Source organism: Rattus norvegicus, chromosome 9 (assembly GCF_036323735.1).
Source record: "Rattus norvegicus strain BN/NHsdMcwi chromosome 9, GRCr8, whole genome shotgun sequence".
Lineage (NCBI taxonomy): Eukaryota > Metazoa > Chordata > Mammalia > Rodentia > Muridae > Rattus > Rattus norvegicus.
In genome coordinates this window covers 93,382,035-93,400,948 of record NC_086027.1, presented here as the reverse complement: position 1 = coordinate 93,400,948, position 18,914 = coordinate 93,382,035, and the positions used below count along the sequence as shown (strand labels likewise).

At 37.8% G+C, this 18,914-nt stretch overlaps 1 protein-coding gene across 50 annotated transcripts in view; it reads left to right on the top strand.

Moving 5' to 3' along the window:
• The window catches only part of Trip12 (thyroid hormone receptor interactor 12), a 126,225-nt gene that overhangs the window by 90,067 nt on the left and 17,244 nt on the right, over nt 1-18,914 (top strand). For 25 of the 50 annotated variants that reach the window (XM_063267247.1, XM_063267240.1, XM_063267279.1 and 22 more), the window contains 14 exons: nt 1,544-1,751; nt 4,307-4,407; nt 4,579-4,753; nt 5,954-6,095; nt 7,582-7,773; nt 8,871-9,022; nt 10,658-10,839; nt 11,124-11,197; nt 11,993-12,192; nt 12,719-12,846; nt 13,571-13,722; nt 15,844-15,986; nt 16,880-17,036; nt 18,747-18,845. In XM_063267247.1, coding sequence (XP_063123317.1) covers nt 1,544-1,751; nt 4,307-4,407; nt 4,579-4,753; nt 5,954-6,095; nt 7,582-7,773; nt 8,871-9,022; nt 10,658-10,839; nt 11,124-11,197; nt 11,993-12,192; nt 12,719-12,846; nt 13,571-13,722; nt 15,844-15,986; nt 16,880-17,036; nt 18,747-18,845 — 2,105 coding nt within the window. 50 annotated transcript variants of the gene reach the window in all.

Here is an 18,914-nt window from a genome sequence, read left to right as displayed (position 1 = left end):
TGAAACTATGATAGACTAACATAATGGAAACAAAGCAGAAAGAAGGTTTTGTTTTGTTTTGTTTTTTAAGTACTTAAAATTATTTTTGGGCCTGGTGGTACCCTAAATTCAAAGGAGTGCTGATCTCTTGACTTTCAGCCCAACTACTTAGTGAGACACTATCTCTAAGTAACTAAATAAAATTACCTTTGATCAAATAAACAATTTACCAAAAAAGAAAATAAATAAAGCAATATTTTTTCCATTATGCAGAGGTGACAGTTATAAGTCAGATAGGTGTACAGGAGCACATTCACTTATTTTCTGTAGTCATGAAATATTTAGTTACATACTTTTGTCTTTAGTCTCAGATTCTCTTTTGTCTTATTTGTTTTTTTAGATTTATCACCCATTTTTAGTTTTGCTTTTGTTTCCTCTCATCTGCCTTTCATCTCCATCCCATGCCAAGTGATTTTTTTTTTTACTTAGGAAATCTGCTATGCCTTCAGATTCTATTTTCTTCCCTCAAGTATATCTGTAGCATATATGTCATGGATGGGTGTGGGCTTTGGCTTCACACATCTAGGCCATGCTCATAAAATGTCTAAAGTTTCCTTTCATTTTGAGCTTGGTTTTCCTATACTGTGTTCTAGCTTCCTGTATTTTTGTTTTGCAAGCTCATTATTTAAAGAAATCCTTAGAAAAATCATTTGAGTCTGTCTGCTGAGTACATTCGTCTTACCTGTTACTGTCCTCAGTATATAAAATGTATATATAAATTATATAAAATGTAGTTTTGAATCAAGTGCCTGAGGTTTAAATTGGATCGTGTCCTCCCCTCCCTCACTCCCATCCCCCAAAAGAAAATCTTAATAGAAGCCAGGTATGGCAGTCTACTCCTTTAACCCCAGCACTTGGGAGGCAGAGGTAGGCAAATCTCTGAGTTTGAGGCCAGCCTGAAAATACATGGAAAATTCCAGGAAGCTGGAGCTGCATAGATCTTCACAACACTCAAAACAAAAAAACCAAAGGAAAAAAATAAATGACCAGAATAAAATAAAATTAAAATTAAAATAAGAATAATCAAGACTTGGACTTTACTCCCCAAAAATACATACATAAATCTCACCCACAGATTTTCATGTACTTAACACAAACTTTCTTGAATAGGTCACAGACAGACAGACACTGAGACTCTTATCACTTATAGGAACCCTTCCCATTCTTGCAAATTATATTTTAGTCCTTATTCTGATGATGGATGATCACTACCACCTTTCAATAGCCCTTTCTGGATAGTATTCTCTTTTTAAGGCTGATTGACCTATCTATTTTGAGTAGCAACTTTATATGAGTTTGGTTGGACAATTAGAAGACATTCAATAAAGGTATCCTGATCTGAGTCAAGATGAAACCTGGTCTTTTTCTCTACCTCTTGCCTCCCTCTCTAGCTTTCTCCTGGCTTTATTTCTAGTTTACTAGGATTAGCGTTTGAGAATTGTATAGTGGTGTGTGTTCTTGTCTCCTATTAAACTGACTTCTTTTTGTCCCTGTTGCCGTGAAGGAGTGATGCATCAAGTAAAACATTTAGCAGAATCAGAGTCTTTGTTGACAAGTCCCCCGAAGGCATGTACAAATGGGTCTGGATCCTTGGGGTCTACAACACCAGCCAGCAGCGGGACTGCCACAGCAGCAACCAATGCCTCTGCTGATCTGGGGTCGCCTAGCTTGCAGCATAGCAGAGATGATTCTCTGGATCTGAGCCCTCAAGGGTGAGTTTTTGTTCGGAATCTTAATGTAGTTTTCCTGTATCTCAGAGAGATTTTTGGTGGTGGCAATGACAGAATCTACAGTCTCAGAAAATACTGACAATTACCTCTACCACTGAAGCATTTACTTGGCCCTTCTGACGTTTCACATAGAAAGAAAATAACGGTATAGCTGCTTTACTGGCCTCTGTTTTGTAGGTACATGGAATGCATGCACATCACTTACATTGGTACCCAAGGAAGTGAGGTGCAGGCAAGCACACGCGTCCCAGATACAGTATCTTAGCCTGTTTCTTTTTCATAAATTTGCATTTACTTTGTACTCTTCTATATATGCTTTTGTGATATCAAGGTATTTGTGTGGTGAAAAATAAAAAATTAGAAACAATAAGCAAGGGGTTGGGGATTTGGCTCAGTGGTAGAGCGCTTGCCTAGGAAGCGCAAGGTCCTGGGTTCGGTCCCCAGCCCCGGGGGCGAAAAAAAAAAAGAAACAATAAGCAAGGCCTTCCCATTTAACCTTAATTACCAAACACATGACTGCTTCTTAAAGGTAAGGTAAAAAGTCATTTGTGACTTCTTTGCTGTACTATTTACTATGTTGATTTTTTAAAGTTGTCATTGCATTAGAAGATCACACATTTAAGTGCTTTATTTCTTTTATGTTAGAAACTGGAATATTGCCATCTAAGTTGTATGTGATAACCCACACTCCTTTCTGAAATTTAGAGTGTACCTAGGTAATAAATAAAATCTTTAGCTGCAAAATACATCATAATTACTTATAAATTTTTCCTGCATGTATGGTTCTACCTCATGTTCATGCAGTTCCCTTGGAGGCCAAAAGAGGCTTGGCTCCTCCGACTGGAGTTCTATAAGGTGGTTGTGAGCTGCCATATAGGTGCTGGGAATTGAACTCAAATGGCTGCTAGGAGCCAAAGCTAATGTTCTTAACTGCTGGGTTCACTTTCTAGCTCCTGCAAAATATATCTTGGTAAAACATTATTACTGGAATTCTAAAATTAAATCCGAATACCTCAAAGAGCCATTTTCCTGTACAGCTAGATTGCTGGAGTTACACGCTGTAGTTTAATCAAAAGACTGGCTTAGGTTGGGTGGTAGTGGCTTATAATGCTAATCTCAGCACATGGGAGGCAGAGGCAGAGGGGCAGGGGCAGAGGGGCAGAGGCAGAGGAGGGGCAGAGGCAGAGGAGGGGCAGAGGGGCAGAGAGGCAGAGGCAGAGGCAGGCAGGCCTCTGAGTTACAAGGCCAGCATGTAATACAAATCCAGGACAGCCAAGTGAAAGAAAACCCCCTATCTTGAAAAAAGTCTGGCTTGGCTGGTTATTAATTCAGTCCTCCTGGCCAATCCTCTCCCCCAAGTATTGGACTTAACAAATGAAACATTCTTCTTGTTTCAAAGATTGTTTTGTTATATGTGTGTGCCTTGGTATGTGTATGTCCACCATAAATGTGCAGGTGTCTTCTAGGGCTAGAGGAAAGCACCAGATGTCCTAGAATTAAGACTGTGTGCCTCCATGTGCGTGCATGAAGGGGAAGCCCTTGGTCCTGCCAAGGCTGGATCCCCAGTGAACGGGATTCTTAGGGGAAGGGCAGTAATGGCGGGAGGATGGGGAGGGGAATACCCATATAAAAGGAAAAGGGGAGAGGCTGGGGGATGTTGGCTTGGAAACTGGGAAGGGGAATAACATTTGAAATGTAAATAAGAAATACCCACTTTAATAAAGATGGAAAAAGATGTATTTTATAATATAAAAAAAAGATTGTGTGCCTCCATGTGGGTGCTTAGAATAAACTCCAGTTTCTGGAAGAGTAACAGATGCCTTTAACTTAATGATCTCTTTAAACCTTCCAATTTCCTTTAAACCTTTCATTTTCATTTATATGTTGTAGAGTATCTCTTGCCTGAAAGTCTATTTTTCTTGGTTACATATTTGAATACATAAAGTATAGTTATTTCATAGACTTACCAGACCCTGGTGAATCTTTTCCTGATTAAAATTTTTTTTATTTGAATTATTTACGTTTTGAGCCACAGATCAACTGAACTAGAACAATTTTGCCAATGTGGAAATCAGACAGATTGCACTAACTGGATCACTCCTTTTAATATATGGGTCCTTAAGATCAAATTCAGGTTGTCTGCTTGGTGGCAAGTTCCTTTACCCATTGAACTATCTTGCTGTCTCCTAGAATGTTCTTTCATTTGCCTGTCTGTATCTTTGTTATTAAATAATTTTGGGAATATTTCTAATGTTAAGGGCAGCAGCTTGCAAAGTGTGATATATAGTGCATTGTGGGATTGTTTAGACTAAAGCATACGGACAGATGAAGTAATGCCTTCCTTCCACTCAGCCAAGGAGGATGAGGCAGGAGAATCATAGATTGGAGGTCTAGCCCAATGTAAGAATATATGAATATGACAGTCAACATACACGATAGTGAAAATTGTTGGGACATTTTAAATCCTAAGTTAAATGTCCTATCATAGCTGGGTTCTTGAGTGGTAATTACTAACTTCATTTTTTTCCATGCAACAGTCGATTAAGTGATGTTCTCAAGAGAAAACGACTGCCAAAAAGAGGGCCAAGAAGGCCAAAGTATTCCCCTCCACGAGATGATGACAAAGTAGACAATCAAGGTAAGACCTCTGGTGAGATGATTGGGAGATGGGAGAAGGTAATGAATAAGGTTCCTCAGTGACTTGCTGTTCTTAATTATTTCAGTTTCTATATTAAGATTGAAATATTTGTTGATTTTTTTTCTTCATTTCATTGAAATGATTTGAATTTAATTCTTTTTTTCTTGATAGCTAAAAGCCCCACTACTACTCAGTCACCTAAATCTTCCTTCCTGGCAAGCTTGAATCCAAAAACATGGGGAAGGTTAAGCGCACAGTCCAACAGCAACAACATTGAACCAGCACGAACTGCAGGAGTTAGTGGTCTTGCCAGGGCAGCCTCAAAAGACACCATATCCAATAATAGGTAAAGTGCATGCTGGGGTTCGGGTTGGGAGATCTTCATCTGAAGGTCTCAACATGATTATATCAGGCACATTCATCCCATGCTAGGGATCCATGGGCTTGGTTCACGTTGCTCTCAATTCAAATGATAAGTTACATTCTTATGAGGATGTGTTCGTTCTGTCTGTCTGTCTGTCTGTCTGTCTGTCTGTCTATCATCTGTCTGGCAACCATCCATCCATCCATCCATCCATTTCCTGGTTTTGCCTATGTGTTCAACCCTATCTCTTACGTAGAAAAATCATAGCATAGCAATAATACAACTAGTTCACAGCTCTGCTTAGTTTCGTTTTATGTGGAACATTTTGCTGAATTGTGCTTGCGTTATCTGTTTATACTCTTTTAATAAAGTTCTTATGCCTATTTAATGGAATTTGAAGATATGTAGCTGAGAGTAGCTGCTTTTTAAAAAAAAATACTTGGATCTCTGTCAGATACTATTTCTTATCAGTGGGTTATATGGAAATGCTTATCAGTGGGTCATAGGAAATACACTGGATATAGTAGAGTACCTGTATAAACTGCTTCCTTTATAAATCAGACATTTTCCCCAGTGGCCTTTTATTTTAAAAATAACTTTTCATTTGATTGAGTTAGTTGCTGAGTGTCTGAATTAAGGAGAATCATTAAGCAAATGTATTTTTATAGTTTATAAACACCCAGGTCACATGCTTCTGGTGTACCTCACTTTGACCTCATCTCTTTATATGGAACAGTGATGAACAGTATTAGCTATATTTGTCCTTTCGTAAATATTATGTAAATTTGTATTTGGTATGACCATTTAGGAAGTTAGAACATTTTGTTACTATTCACCTGATGACTTGATAACACTTCAAGTACCTCAGCATTCTTCAGATGATACATCTAAATTCATTTTTAGAATGAATCTGAATTTCTCTTTTTTGAATCATGATTGTCAGCCAGTAAGTGTTTTGAGCATAGCTGTTTTAATCAAGACTGTAACATTTTTTCATATATCTGTATGTGCATGATTAAGTACTTGTGAAGGTCACAAAACAACTTGCAGAAGTTGGTTCTCCCAGGGGATTGAACTCAGCATTTTCTTCTGCTAAAGTATCTTACAGTTCTAATCTGATTCAGTGTAGACTTTTTACCTACCCAGAGACCTCAATATCTATCTCCTTTTTCCTTCTTGTAGAGAAAAAATTAAAGGCTGGATTAAGGAGCAGGCACATAAATTTGTTGAGCGTTATTTTAGTTCTGAGAATATGGATGGAAGCAACCCTGCCTTGAATGTCCTTCAGAGACTTTGTGCTGCAACTGAACAACTCAACCTCCAGGTACTGTCGTGTCCAGGGCATCACTGGGAGATCAGTTGGGTGGTGTCTGTAGAAACTTTTATTTCTACAACTAATTTCTTCTGACCCCTGTCTATTGTCGTACTTCACCATCTACAGGACATATTGGAAACCTTGCCATTTCTTTCTGTTCTTTGTGTTCCCTATTTCTTGACAAATGACAACATTTCAGAAATACCTTTTTTCCTAAATACTCATAGCCACGTCCGCCTGCGGACTCATAGTATTTACTTGAAAGGCTCAAGGCTTTATTGTGGCCCTTGCCATTTCATCTGATTATTATTATTTTTTTTCTTTTTTCTTTTTCTTTTTTTCGGAGCTGGGGACCGAACCCAGGGCCTTGAGTTTGCTAGGCAAGCGCTCTACCACTGAGCTAAATCCCCAACCCCCTGATTATTTTTTTAGGGTTTTGTTACTTTTTATGCACTTAGTGTAGCTTTTGTTCTTTTTTTTTTTTTTTTTTTTGGTCTTTTTTTTCGGAGCTGGGGACCGAACCCAGGGCCTTGTGCTTCCTAGGCAAGCGCTCTACCACTGAGCTAAATCCCCAGCCCCGTAGCTTTTGTTCTTATTTTCTAAGTTAAAAGTTATTAAAATATCAGTTGTACCAAGCAAGTCACAGCCTTTGATATGATACATCCATACATGTATACTTTGTGCTTTGACTCTATTCAAATTTTCCACCTGTTGCCCTTTCTTGTTCTCCCTCTCTTCTGGTTCTCAAGCAGCCACTCTTCTACCTTTGTGTTTTTGTTTTTAACTATATTGTGCATAGTAGAGTAAGTAGCATGTCATATTTTGCTTAACATAGTGATCCTTCCAGGTAATGATAGCTTCTTTGTTAGGTAGGCCCTTTGCTTTGAGTTTATATTTTCTTACCTCTAAGAAGAAAACTACATTGGAAAACTTATCCTTGTGATATGAACAATGATTTTCATTCACTACTTCTGTGATTTTCCCTGTAGGGAGTGATTGATAATAGATGTTCTGCTTTGGACTAAATGGTTAAACTTTTGTCAGCACCTAGCATTATGACTCTTCATATTTACTGCCTATTGGAAACAGGCCCTTTTCTGACCAAGACTGGAGAACAAAACTTATTAATGGGTATAAAGAATTAATTATTTAGGAGATATTTTGACACTGGCAATTTAACAAAATGGTAATAGGTTCCTTCCTAGGGCCTTTGACCTCCATTGGCTTTTAACCAGGATTATAGTACCAGGAATGAGTTTTCTCTTGTGGGCTTCAGATCTAAGCAGAGAATTAGCCCATTAATGCTCAAGCCACTGTTGTACCAGTGCACATCTTACCTGGTAGGTTGTTATTGTAGCCCATGGGGTTCTTAGCTGGCTAGTGGTTTTTGTTTGTTTTTAAGAATAAATTTTTGTTTATTTATTTATTTATTTATTTTTTAGGAAATATGAGTCTTACTGTTTAAATCATTATAGAATTTTCTTTATTCTTTTAGGTGGATGGTGGAGCTGAGTGCCTTGTAGAAATCCGTAGCATAGTCTCAGAGTCAGATGTTTCATCATTTGAAATCCAACATAGTGGATTTGTGAAACAACTGTTGCTGTATTTGACATCTAAAAGTGAAAAGGATGCTGTCAGCAGAGAGATCCGGTTAAAGCGCTTCCTTCATGTATTTTTTTCTTCTCCAGTAAGTTAATGGTCACGGGTACTAAGAGTCAGAGCTAGCAAGTGCTTGTATTTGTGTCCCAATAAAAGCATACCCTGTGTTGCTTATTCAGTTACATTCCTTGATATTCGTTGACCAAGTCTTAAAATGTAGACAAGGCTGGGTTGCAATTCACAGAGATGTGCTTACCTCTGAGTCTCAGTTGCTGGGATTAAAGATAGGAGTCTACCATGTCTGGCTCTTTCAAAATATTTATGTGTTATAATAAAATAAGTAGTAAATTGAAGCCAGACACGAAGCCCATGATTAGATCCCAGTGCTTGGAGGGCGAGTTTAACTTGTGTGGCTACCTAAAGGCAGATATGGAGACTAGGTTGGGTATTGTGGGCTTTTTGTTGTTTTTAGACTCTGTTTTTGTTGCTTCAGACTCTGTATGTCCATAATCTGTTATCTGAGTTTTAAGATTTTGTCTGCACTCTGTTCTTATACTTTCCATGCTAAATGAGGTTTAGTATTTGCACGCTTCTATATGTTAATGTCATCAGGAAGGTGGCCATTCAGTACGCTAAATCATACACAAAGAACTTACTGCTGCCCTCCAAAAAAAAGAAGAAGAAGAAGGGCGTGGGGGCGGGGGAATAAATGGCCTGGTGCCTGTATGGGTTGGATTTTCCCTACTCGTGACTACTATTCCTCTGAGTCATTTCATGTACTTTGAAACAGAATTGTGGGATATACAAAAACTTTTTTTTCTTGAAGTAAGTTTCTTGTAGTGTAGGGGCTGGAAAGATAGCTCAGTGGTTTAGAGCATTAGTTCCTCTTTCAGAGGAAACAGGATCAATTCTCAGTATCCACATGGCATCTTAGAGGGAGTGTAGCTCCAACACCCTCACACAGTCAGACATGCAGATGAAACTCCAGTCAGTGCACATAGATAAAATAATAATAAGAAAAAGTGACTTGGAAACACTGTCCTAATGAAGTCTGTCATAAAAGAAGATTAATCGATAAATCTCCACTTCTGAAACTGGTTATTGAAGTGTTTTCCTGTGGAGTGTTGACTTCAAGGGCTATGTGTAATTTCTGTTTGTTTTGTTTTGTGTACTGTATAACTCTAGCTTCCCGGAGAAGAGCCTGTTGGAAGAGTAGAACCAGTGGGCCATGCGCCTTTGTTGGCACTGGTTCACAAGATGAACAACTGTCTCAGCCAAATGGAGCAATTTCCAGTCAAGGTGCATGATTTCCCTAGTGGAAATGGATCTGGAGGCAGGTAAGGACCATTTCCAGAATTGTGAGGGGAAAACTTGGTGAGAGGTCTGGTAAAGTCTTGGTCGTCTTTAGGAACATTGTTCTGACTGAAGCAGTTTGTGTGAATGCATTAAATGTATTTTTTTCTTTAAGGTCATGCCATGTATTTTATTTATTTTTGTTATTTTGAGACTGTGTGTGTGTGTGTGTGTGTGTGTGTGTGTGTGTGTGTGTGTGTGTGTGTGTGTGTGTGTGTGAACTTTGGCTGTCATAGAACTCATATCTGCCTGCATCTGCCTCCCAAGTGCTGGCATAAAAGCCATGCGCCACAACTGCCTAGGCTAACAACAAATATTTTTAAATATTTTTAAATTAGTAAATTAGGTAAATTAGTGACTGGGTTGACAAACATTGAAATGCATTTTAAGTTTTTGTAAATTGATAACTTCTAATATGTAGTTCTCCAATTTTGTTTTTTTATCTTGGCAATTAAACATTCTGTGACTTTATTGGTTAGGAGTTACAACTATTTTGATGTAAGTATCTATTTTCAAGATTGACTTCCAATACAATTTTTTATTCTTACTGGTTTTAAGGACTTGTATTGGAGACAGGTTAAAATTAATGTGTTAAGGAATTCTCTAAACTTTCTGAAGTATTTTTATTGAAAATAAGATGTAAGTTACTTTGATTTTAAAATCCACATTTTCACTTTTAAAATTTTGAGTCAAAACCATATATTCATGTAGATACACCTGTCCATTACAGTATGTCTGAAGTTGTTCTCTACTTAGAAATTTTGCATGTACTCTATTATTATACTATCTTGGAGTAGTTTTATGAAACAAAGGGGGCATCAGAAGACATGGTGGGATTCCTGAAATCCACATAAAAACTTAAGGAATGTAATAAAACTCAACAATGTAATAATAATACAAAATAAAAGCTAACCTTGAATTTATTTGCTACATGCCTTTAAGTGAATAGTTATAAGGAAGAGGCAAATAGAATTTTCGAATTCAGAGTTAGCCTGGGCCATTTGAGACTGAAAAATGTAAACCAAACCCAACAAAGGCGTGAGGCTTTTCACTACGTCAAAGTTTGTATGATTTATGCTTACGTAATATTTGCATGCTTCATGAACTTGCAGCCACATTTTAAGTTTGACAGTATCTGACTTAGAACCTTTTAACAGGAAGAAACCTTTAGAAGTATGACTTTTATAGCAAAGTAAATTTGAATATTAGTTTTTATTTTTATAAGCCAAAATTTAGAGGATTCTTCCCCCTGTTGGTCTTGAATAGAATTTAGTAGGGAAGGATAAAATACTGCAGAGGAGAGTGTGCTCAGCTAGCCGACTGACTAGTTCTTATTTCCCAAGGAATAATCCAGTAAATACAGCATTTCATTTATGTATTTATGACACCCTTAATAACATGAATTCACAGTGACTAGAGATCATATTCATTTCATGCTTTTCATATGCATGAAAACTCATTCATTTAGTTATTTATATTAATTTATACTGAATAATTTGATTTGTTGTTGAATCTTTAAGTACTTTGTTCTGTAAGAAAATGTCATTTTAAAATTAGCTAAATAATATAAGTCGACTGTGAAAATAATAGAATAACCTTTTTTCATAAATTATCTTGAGCTTTTCTCTCAACAGAGGATCACAAGCTTTAAAGTTTTTCAACACACATCAGTTAAAGTGTCAGTTACAAAGACACCCAGACTGTGCAAACGTGAAGCAGTGGAAAGGCGGGCCTGTCAAGATTGATCCCCTGGCTCTGGTGCAAGCTATTGAGAGATACCTTGTGGTTAGAGGTATTTTCCGTATGTGTACTTTAATTCTATGTTTATGAAATTAGACATAAAGGTTATTTTTTTGTTTATTGCTGTTCTTTATAAACCTTAGGTTGTAGCAGCCTCTGATCCCATTAGAAATAGGCATGTGTTAAACTTGCTTAATAGGCAGAACATTTCATGTTTCAGAATGTTGCAGCTTTCTTTTTTATGATCAGAATGTAGCAATAACTACTTATTAGAGAAAATACCAGTTTAATTTTTCATCTGACACCTAAAATTCCTAGATAACAATCTTCTTTTGGGTTACTCAGGATATGGAAGAGTAAGAGAAGATGATGAAGACAGTGATGATGATGGGTCAGATGAAGAAATAGATGAGTCTTTGGTAAGGTCCTTTTCACACCTGTTGTAGTGTACACTTATCATGCCTTATCTGTGGTTTCGCTTTCTAGGATCCAAATGACCCCTTATCAACCATTTTTAGAAAGTCACAGAATTGGATAATTAATACATTTTAATAATTACTTAATTTAGGTTGGTTCTATAATTGTATTAGTTATTTCTTCCTTTTTTTTTTTTTTTTTTTTCTTTTTTTCGGAGCTGGGGACCGAACCCAGGGCCCTGTGCTTGCTAGGCAAGCGCTCTACCACTGAGCTAAATCCCCAACCCCGCGTATTAGTTATTTCTTATTGCATCTGCTTGGTTATAAATTGATTTTCAGTGTTGTATATGTAAAGGAAAAAATAAACCAATATAGGTTGAGTACCTCTAAAGTCAATATTCAAAATATGAAATCTCTTATAAGAAGTTACAGATGGAAAATTCACATTTGCTTGTGTGTGGTAGGTTGTATAAACAGTGGAAGTTAAGCTAAGCATACTAATATTCAGTTATCTCCAGCGCTTTGCGCAAAATGTGAATACTTTATACTTGGGACGCATCTCTGTGCACGTTAGTATCTCTATAGGTCACACATGTTAGTATCTCTATAGGTCACACAGAAAGGTTAACTCTCTGAGCAGATAAGTAATACTCAGAATTTATATAGAGTTCAAGAGTTACCTGTAATTTAAAAGAAACATGTACCACCCATCTTGGCCTGTTGCCCTGGCAGATAAATCTCAGCTATTGTACAGATGTCATTCTTGGGCTTATAGCTACTTTTCTTTGCATTGTTCAGGCTGCTCAGTTTTTAAATTCGGGAAATGTAAGACACAGGCTACAGTTTTATATCGGAGAACATTTGCTACCATATAACATGACGGTGTATCAGGCAGTGCGGCAGTTCAGCGTACAGGCTGAAGATGAACGAGAATCTACTGATGATGAGAGCAATCCTCTGGGAAGAGCTGGAATTTGGACAAAGACTCATACAATATGGCAAGTCTGAACTGTTGTTGTTGTTGTTGTTGTTGTTTTTCTTTTCTTTGTAGAATGCTTTGTTTTAGAATTCACATTAAATTAATGGCCCAATTTTGAGAGGAAAGGAAGAACCTAAGTCCTACATTTGAACTATGAAAGCCCTTCAGATATTTGGTGATTATATAACTGCCTCATTTTGTCCACTAGAAAACATTGATTCATTTCGCATCTGTTCATGGAGTCAAAATGGTATCCTATTAGAGTATGTACTGGTTTGGCAGCTCTGAGTCCTGTGACATTCAGTTGCAGCCTTCTAGGCTACTTTTAGTGTCTGCCTCTTACAGACAGAAGAGAGCCATTTCCTGAGAAGACTTACTTGCTTATTTACTGTTTTCTTTTAGGAAGATAAACTCTTGGTAATTCTCTGAATCCAGATAGGGAGAAAACTCTGTATGTTTTCTGTGACTTAGACATTATTAGCTCTGTTAGATAGTTTGCACATTTAAAGTCTGCATTCAGTTTTCATGCTGTCATATCCCCTTAGGTACAAGCCTGTGAGAGAGGATGAAGAAAGTAGTAAAGATTGTGTTGGTGGCAAACGGGGGAGAGCACAAACAGCTCCAACCAAAACTTCCCCCAGAAACGCAAAGAAACACGATGAGTTATGGCATGGTAAGGTGACACACCGAGGGAAGCTGACTGTCATCAGGCACTGCCCTCTCTGCATTCCTGCCCCTTAACTGATTGAGAGCTCCAATACATTTTGGTATAATTAAGAAATAAATTACTATAGAATGATTACTTTTAGTTAAATGTTTAATTTTTAAATATCTTGAAAATAATAATTATCTATAAAATTAAAACTGAAATTAGCTAGGAATTTCTTTTTTAAAGATTTATTTATTTAATATATGTGAGTATAGTGCTGCTGTCTTCAGAGGGCTTTAGAGCTCATTCTAGGTTTGTGAGCCCCCGTGTGGTTGCTGGGAGCCTCTGGAGGAGCAGTCAGTGCGCTTCCATCTCCTCAGCTCTGCAAATTCTTATTTCCATTTCTTGAAGAATTCATGGCTTCATGAAGGGTTATATGTATTCACTAAAAAAGACATTGGTGGAGGCTGTATTTGATGACCAGCAGACTCTCCCTTAACAGGACAGCTTGCAGAAAAGCTTGAGTTATTTTTCTCCTGTTTGTTTGGCTGTGCCTGTTTGGGGGAACATGAACATTTCCTATGCCTGAGTGTTAATGTACTCAGGGTCAAAAGGGAAGAAATGTCTGTTTAATATCATTGAAATACTAAGAAAATTAGCACAACAGTTTCACATGCTTTTAGCTATTGCTATTTTGATCACCTGAAATTTTGATCAAATTGAAACTGAAACTTTCTTTATCTTGTAGATGGAGTTTGCCCATCAGTAGCAAATCCTTTAGAAGTTTACCTCATTCCCACACCACCAGAAAATATCACCTTCGAAGACCCATCCTTAGATGTAATACTACTTTTAAGAGTTTTACATGCCATCAGTCGATACTGGTATTACTTGTATGATGTGAGTAATGTCTCCTTATGAAATCCTGTGCTATCTTACAGTTTCTGTTCAGTAAATGAGTTTTCTATTATGCTTGAAATTCATATATACAGTGATTTACAATGAACTCACCTGTAGAACATTCTTGGGTTAAGCTTTTTTTTTTTTTTAAAGAAATAACATTTTGTTCTAGTTATGGTTTCTATTGCAGTGATTAAATACAATACTTGCCTGTAGCCCAACCTTTTCTTCTTTTTATGAGAACACTGTTGCTGTCTTCAGACATAACATACTGGCCTTGAACTCAGAGAGATCTTTGTATCTCTGCTTGTGAGTGGTAGGAGTAAAGGTATGTACTACCAAGCCTGGCCTCCTGCAGCCCAATCTTACAGAGGCATTTTCTTGAGGCTCGCTCCTCTCAGATGAGAATAGCTTATGTCAAGTTGACATAAAACTAGACAGCACAACTGACCCCATGTCAACTTGACACAATGGTATATTCCTATATACCACACCATTTTTAATTCTTATTCATTCCCAAGATTGCATGTTAACATCACAGTATCAAGTAACCATAAAATCCCACGACCTACAAATTCAAAAACACTAAATGTTCAGTGTTTTAAAAATGCTGCGTGGCAGTTGTGCATGCCTTTTAATCCTAGCACTGAGGACTCAAACAGTGGATCTCTGAGTTCAAGGCCTAGAGAGGGTTCCAGAACTGCCAGGGCTACGTGGAAAAATGTACACACCAGGAAAGAGAAAAAGTCCATTCTTTTTAAGAATTTAAAATCTTTAAAAAATATAAAAGTTAATTTAACTTTAGTTATATCTAAAGTTTAATATCTCTCGATTGTGGCCACCTGTTGAAATGAAAATTATGTTAAATGCTTTTCTTTCTTCAAGAGGGAAGAGTGAGGACATAGTCACAGTTTGAACAAAGTAAAACCAAACTCTTAACAGTGTAAATAACTCAGTTTCCCAAATCTGGGATTCATTTAGATTGAGTTCCTTTAAGAGACTTCGGTCATATCTCTGGGCTGGGTTTATCTGCAGGAAACACTGAATGTTTTCTATGTTCCACTGCACTGCACTGCACTGCACTCCACTGTTGATTCTGTTCTTAGTGGTCATTCCATGATTTTGGCATCTTCAAAATTTTAGGGCCTTCTGAAACTGGGTTATACTTTCACAAATGGCCTCTCCTCAGCAACTTGAGTCTTGCCATACAGTGCCAAATCTCAGCTACTCTTCATGACCCCTCGTGCCTTCAAAAACAGTAACACTGGGTGACTCTTACACTACTAAATTCAGCTGCCAGCTCAAGGTACAGCCTTGATCGCCTCTGGAACACAGCTGCTGTGTGCTGCTTACTCTAAGGAAACACTTCCTCAGACTTCCTCAGAAGAGTTCACCCCGGTGAACTCTTCATCACCACTAATTTCTCAGTTCTACCTTGCCGACAACAATTGTCCCAGTAGCCTCATTGGCACTGTATCTTGTTTATGGAAGCTGAGTCTTGAGCCCTAGCTGACAAAAGCCACAGCTTTCTTAATTCAAATTATGCAGCCAACCCCATAGTCTGTAAGAGTCTCTGAAAATTTCCCTCTGGAATTTCACAAGCTGGTCTACATTCTCTGAATCTCTCAACATTCTTATCCTGTACACTGCCACAGCACAGCTCACCAGGGTTTGAATGCTCAATGGCTTTTCCCACCCAAAGTTTAAAGGTCATTCCACAGTCCCCTCAAAGACATGGCCAAGGTCTATCACAGCAATACTTAAAAATCCTAGTACCAATTTCAATTAAAGCTCTGTTGCTGTGATGAAACACCATGACCAAAAGCGAGTTGAGGTTTTCTCAGATAGCTTGGCATAAGTCCAGCCAGCACACATTTTTTTCATGTAAAGATTTATATTGAGTAAACAGTTGAATACCTACCTCATTTCTTACTTATATTGTATGGGAAGAGTGAAGGGGAACAACTTTTTGAGGTTTAGATGCAGGAATTTTCAGAAATAGAAATCACCTTTGAGGGACTGGGTATTGTATGTTTTTTTAAAAAATAAAAACACATGAAAGTTGTGGACCCACCCATTTATGGATATAGGGCGTGATCTTGAACTTATTTTATTTCACAGAATGCGATGTGCAAGGAGATTATTCCAACTAGTGAATTTATTAACAGTAAATTAACAGCAAAGGCGAATAGGCAGCTTCAAGATCCTCTAGTAATCATGACAGGAAACATCCCAACATGGCTCACTGAGCTTGGAAAAACCTGGTAAGACAGTCCTTTGATAAACTTGTAAATATTAGCATGATGTTGGTCTTTATTATGACTTGTGATAGAAATGACATAGTTGACTTGTTCAGCCTTAAAATACTTGACAGCTTGTTGAACTCACTGAAGGATATTTGATTGAGGGAGTAAAGTCCTTTGCCTTAGTAAAAATGGTACTGCAGATGTATAAGTGCTTGTTTTTGTTGTTTGTCTTTTTAACCTTTTCTAAACTAGATGCTATAGACCAATTATGGTAAAATCAAGTTAGAAATATGTGGACTCGGGCTGGTGAGGTGGCTCAGGGGTTAAGAGCACTGACTGCTCTTCCAGAGGTCCTGAGTTCAATTCCCAGCAACCACATGGTGGCTCACAACCATCTGTAAAGGGATCTGAGGCCCTCTTCTGGTGTGTCTGAAGAAAGTGACAGTGTACTCATAAATAAATAAATCTTAAAAAAACAAAAAAGAAAGAAAGAAATATGTGGACTCACCATATCTCTATGGTGTGACATTGTACCAAACAGATTCATGTTGACATTTCAGGAGCTTTTCTCAAAAAAAAAAAAAAAAAAAAAAAAAAATCAAGACCTTAAAGTCACTGTAGGAGTGTCTTAGGAGCAAGATTCATTCTTGGCAATGACTTTGTTGTAGTGCTAAGCCTGTGGTGAAATCATCAAGTAGTAAAGTAACTTTTGTATGTGGGATTTCAGGAAGAACCAGATATGACATTGCAGTGGTGCACCCCCACGGGCCTGTCCACATGCATAAGACCTTTTAAGAGGAGGTCTTGCTAGGAGTTTATGTTAAAAGTTGTATTCAATATAGATTTTGTTGTTTTTAAAAATGTCTTCTGATTCTCACCTAGATGGTAAATTTGTATTTTATCTTTTATAGCCCATTTTTCTTTCCTTTTGATACCCGACAAATGCTTTTTTATGTAACTGCATTTGATCGGGACCGGGCAATGCAAAGATTACTTGATACCAACCCAGAAATCAACCAGTCTGATTCACAAGACAGCAGAGTTGCACCTAGATTGGATAGAAAAAAAGTAAGTATTTTCCAAGAGTATTTATGTTATCTTTCCAAATTAAAGGCAGGACCTATTGTGCCTGTGGAGTCACAGCCTTCACTTGACCCTAATGTCTGTACCTGAGTGTGTTTATCCATGTGCCTAGAGGAAAAGGTATTCGATGTCTCCTTCAGGTGGAGGTTGTGAGCTACCTGGTGTGGGGGCTGGGAACCAAGCAGCAAGCACTCTTAATTGCTGATCCAATCATTCTATCTCTTTTAAAAAAAATCACTCATGTGTTAGTGTGTTTTCCTATGAGCCTCTTGAAACTCTAGTTTTTTTTTTTTTAAGTAAACATTTCATTTAGTTACCATGATGTTTATTAGCACCTTAATTTCTTCCTTTCCATATTGGAAACTTGTCAAATTATAGTTTCTCTTTTAAAATCAACTCTGGTACATTTTAATCCTTTAGCTGCTAATCTATTTTGAGCCAGTCCCAGCCAGCTCTAGTGTTGCTGACTTCATTTCCCATGCTTCTCTAATCGTGGCTTGGCAGCTGTGCCTCAGCCATTTTCATGTGAGACCAATCCTAGCCTCTTGACCTCCACTCTGTGTGTGGATCGGTGGGTGGGGGTTGGCAGTTTTTCAAGACAGGGTTTCTTTTGTGTAGCCCTGGCTGTCCTAGAACCCTCTCTCTCTCTTGTAGACTCAAGAGCTCCACCTACCTGTGAATGCTGGGATTAAAGGCATTTACCATGACTAACCAGCATTGTTTGTTTTTGTTTTGTTTACCTCTTGAGGATTCCATCAACAGCAATGTGGCCATGTTTGAAAATGACAGGACCTTTATCATCCTCAATCTCACTAGGTGTATTGTAGCAAGGGCAGTTCAGAGTCTAGAGATTTTTCAGCTTCTAACCCTTCCCTGTCACCTTTATACCTATTTCTCTGTCATTAAAGTATAAATGTGCCCAAGAAAATGTCATGTGCTGGATCCATGAATTATATTAGTGTTTGGCAAAATTAACAAAGATCTTTTCTTTTTTAACTTGAATTTTCTAAACTCAACCATAGGTAATCTAGCTTTCTTTCATATATCGAGAATATATGTTGTGTGACAGTTTCTTGGGGAGATACAATACATACCTGTCTACTTACCTCAGTTAGAGAATCTACAACAGAACAAAGTACAGATACCACCAAATCAAACTTTGGTGCAATTTGGTGAACTAATAAGCTTTATTGGGGTTACTTACAGGAACACAAATGACTTAAGACAGCATTGTCACCAAAACTCTGCTTAGCATGGAGCACACTGCACAGCCTGCGGGCAGCTCAACAGGTTTCAGAGATCCATTCCAAGCACGTCAAGCAGTTGATCTAAACTTCCTCCAGGCAGTTCAGCTGGTTTCTGTTCTCCTGTCAAGAGTGCTCTCTGTAGCCCTTTTCCTCTGAGGGTCTATGCAGCTCAGCTTGTATGAGTCTTGGCAGCTCAATTCATCTCAGAGTCACTGTGCAACTCAGCTTTACTTTCCCTGAGAAGAACTCTCAGCTTTTTTTGCTTCCTCTAGCATTGAGGGGCTTGGTGAATCTGGTCAGTTTCAGGGACTTGTTACTTTTTCCTTTCTAAGGATGTGCTTAAAGAAGTAATTTTTCTAGCAGTTGGATTGTTTTGCACTGCAATAAGTGTTTGTTACCTGTTTTGTTCAGTGGAGCATTATTTGTTCACATCTATTTCCTTTGTTAGCGTACTGTAAACAGAGAGGAGCTACTGAAACAAGCCGAATCTGTGATGCAGGACCTTGGTAGCTCTCGGGCCATGTTAGAAATCCAGTATGAAAATGAGGTAAGTTTTGGACTCCTTGATGGTGTTTTAACTTCTGCTTTTGATAAAGTGTCATTTGTGTTTGTTGTA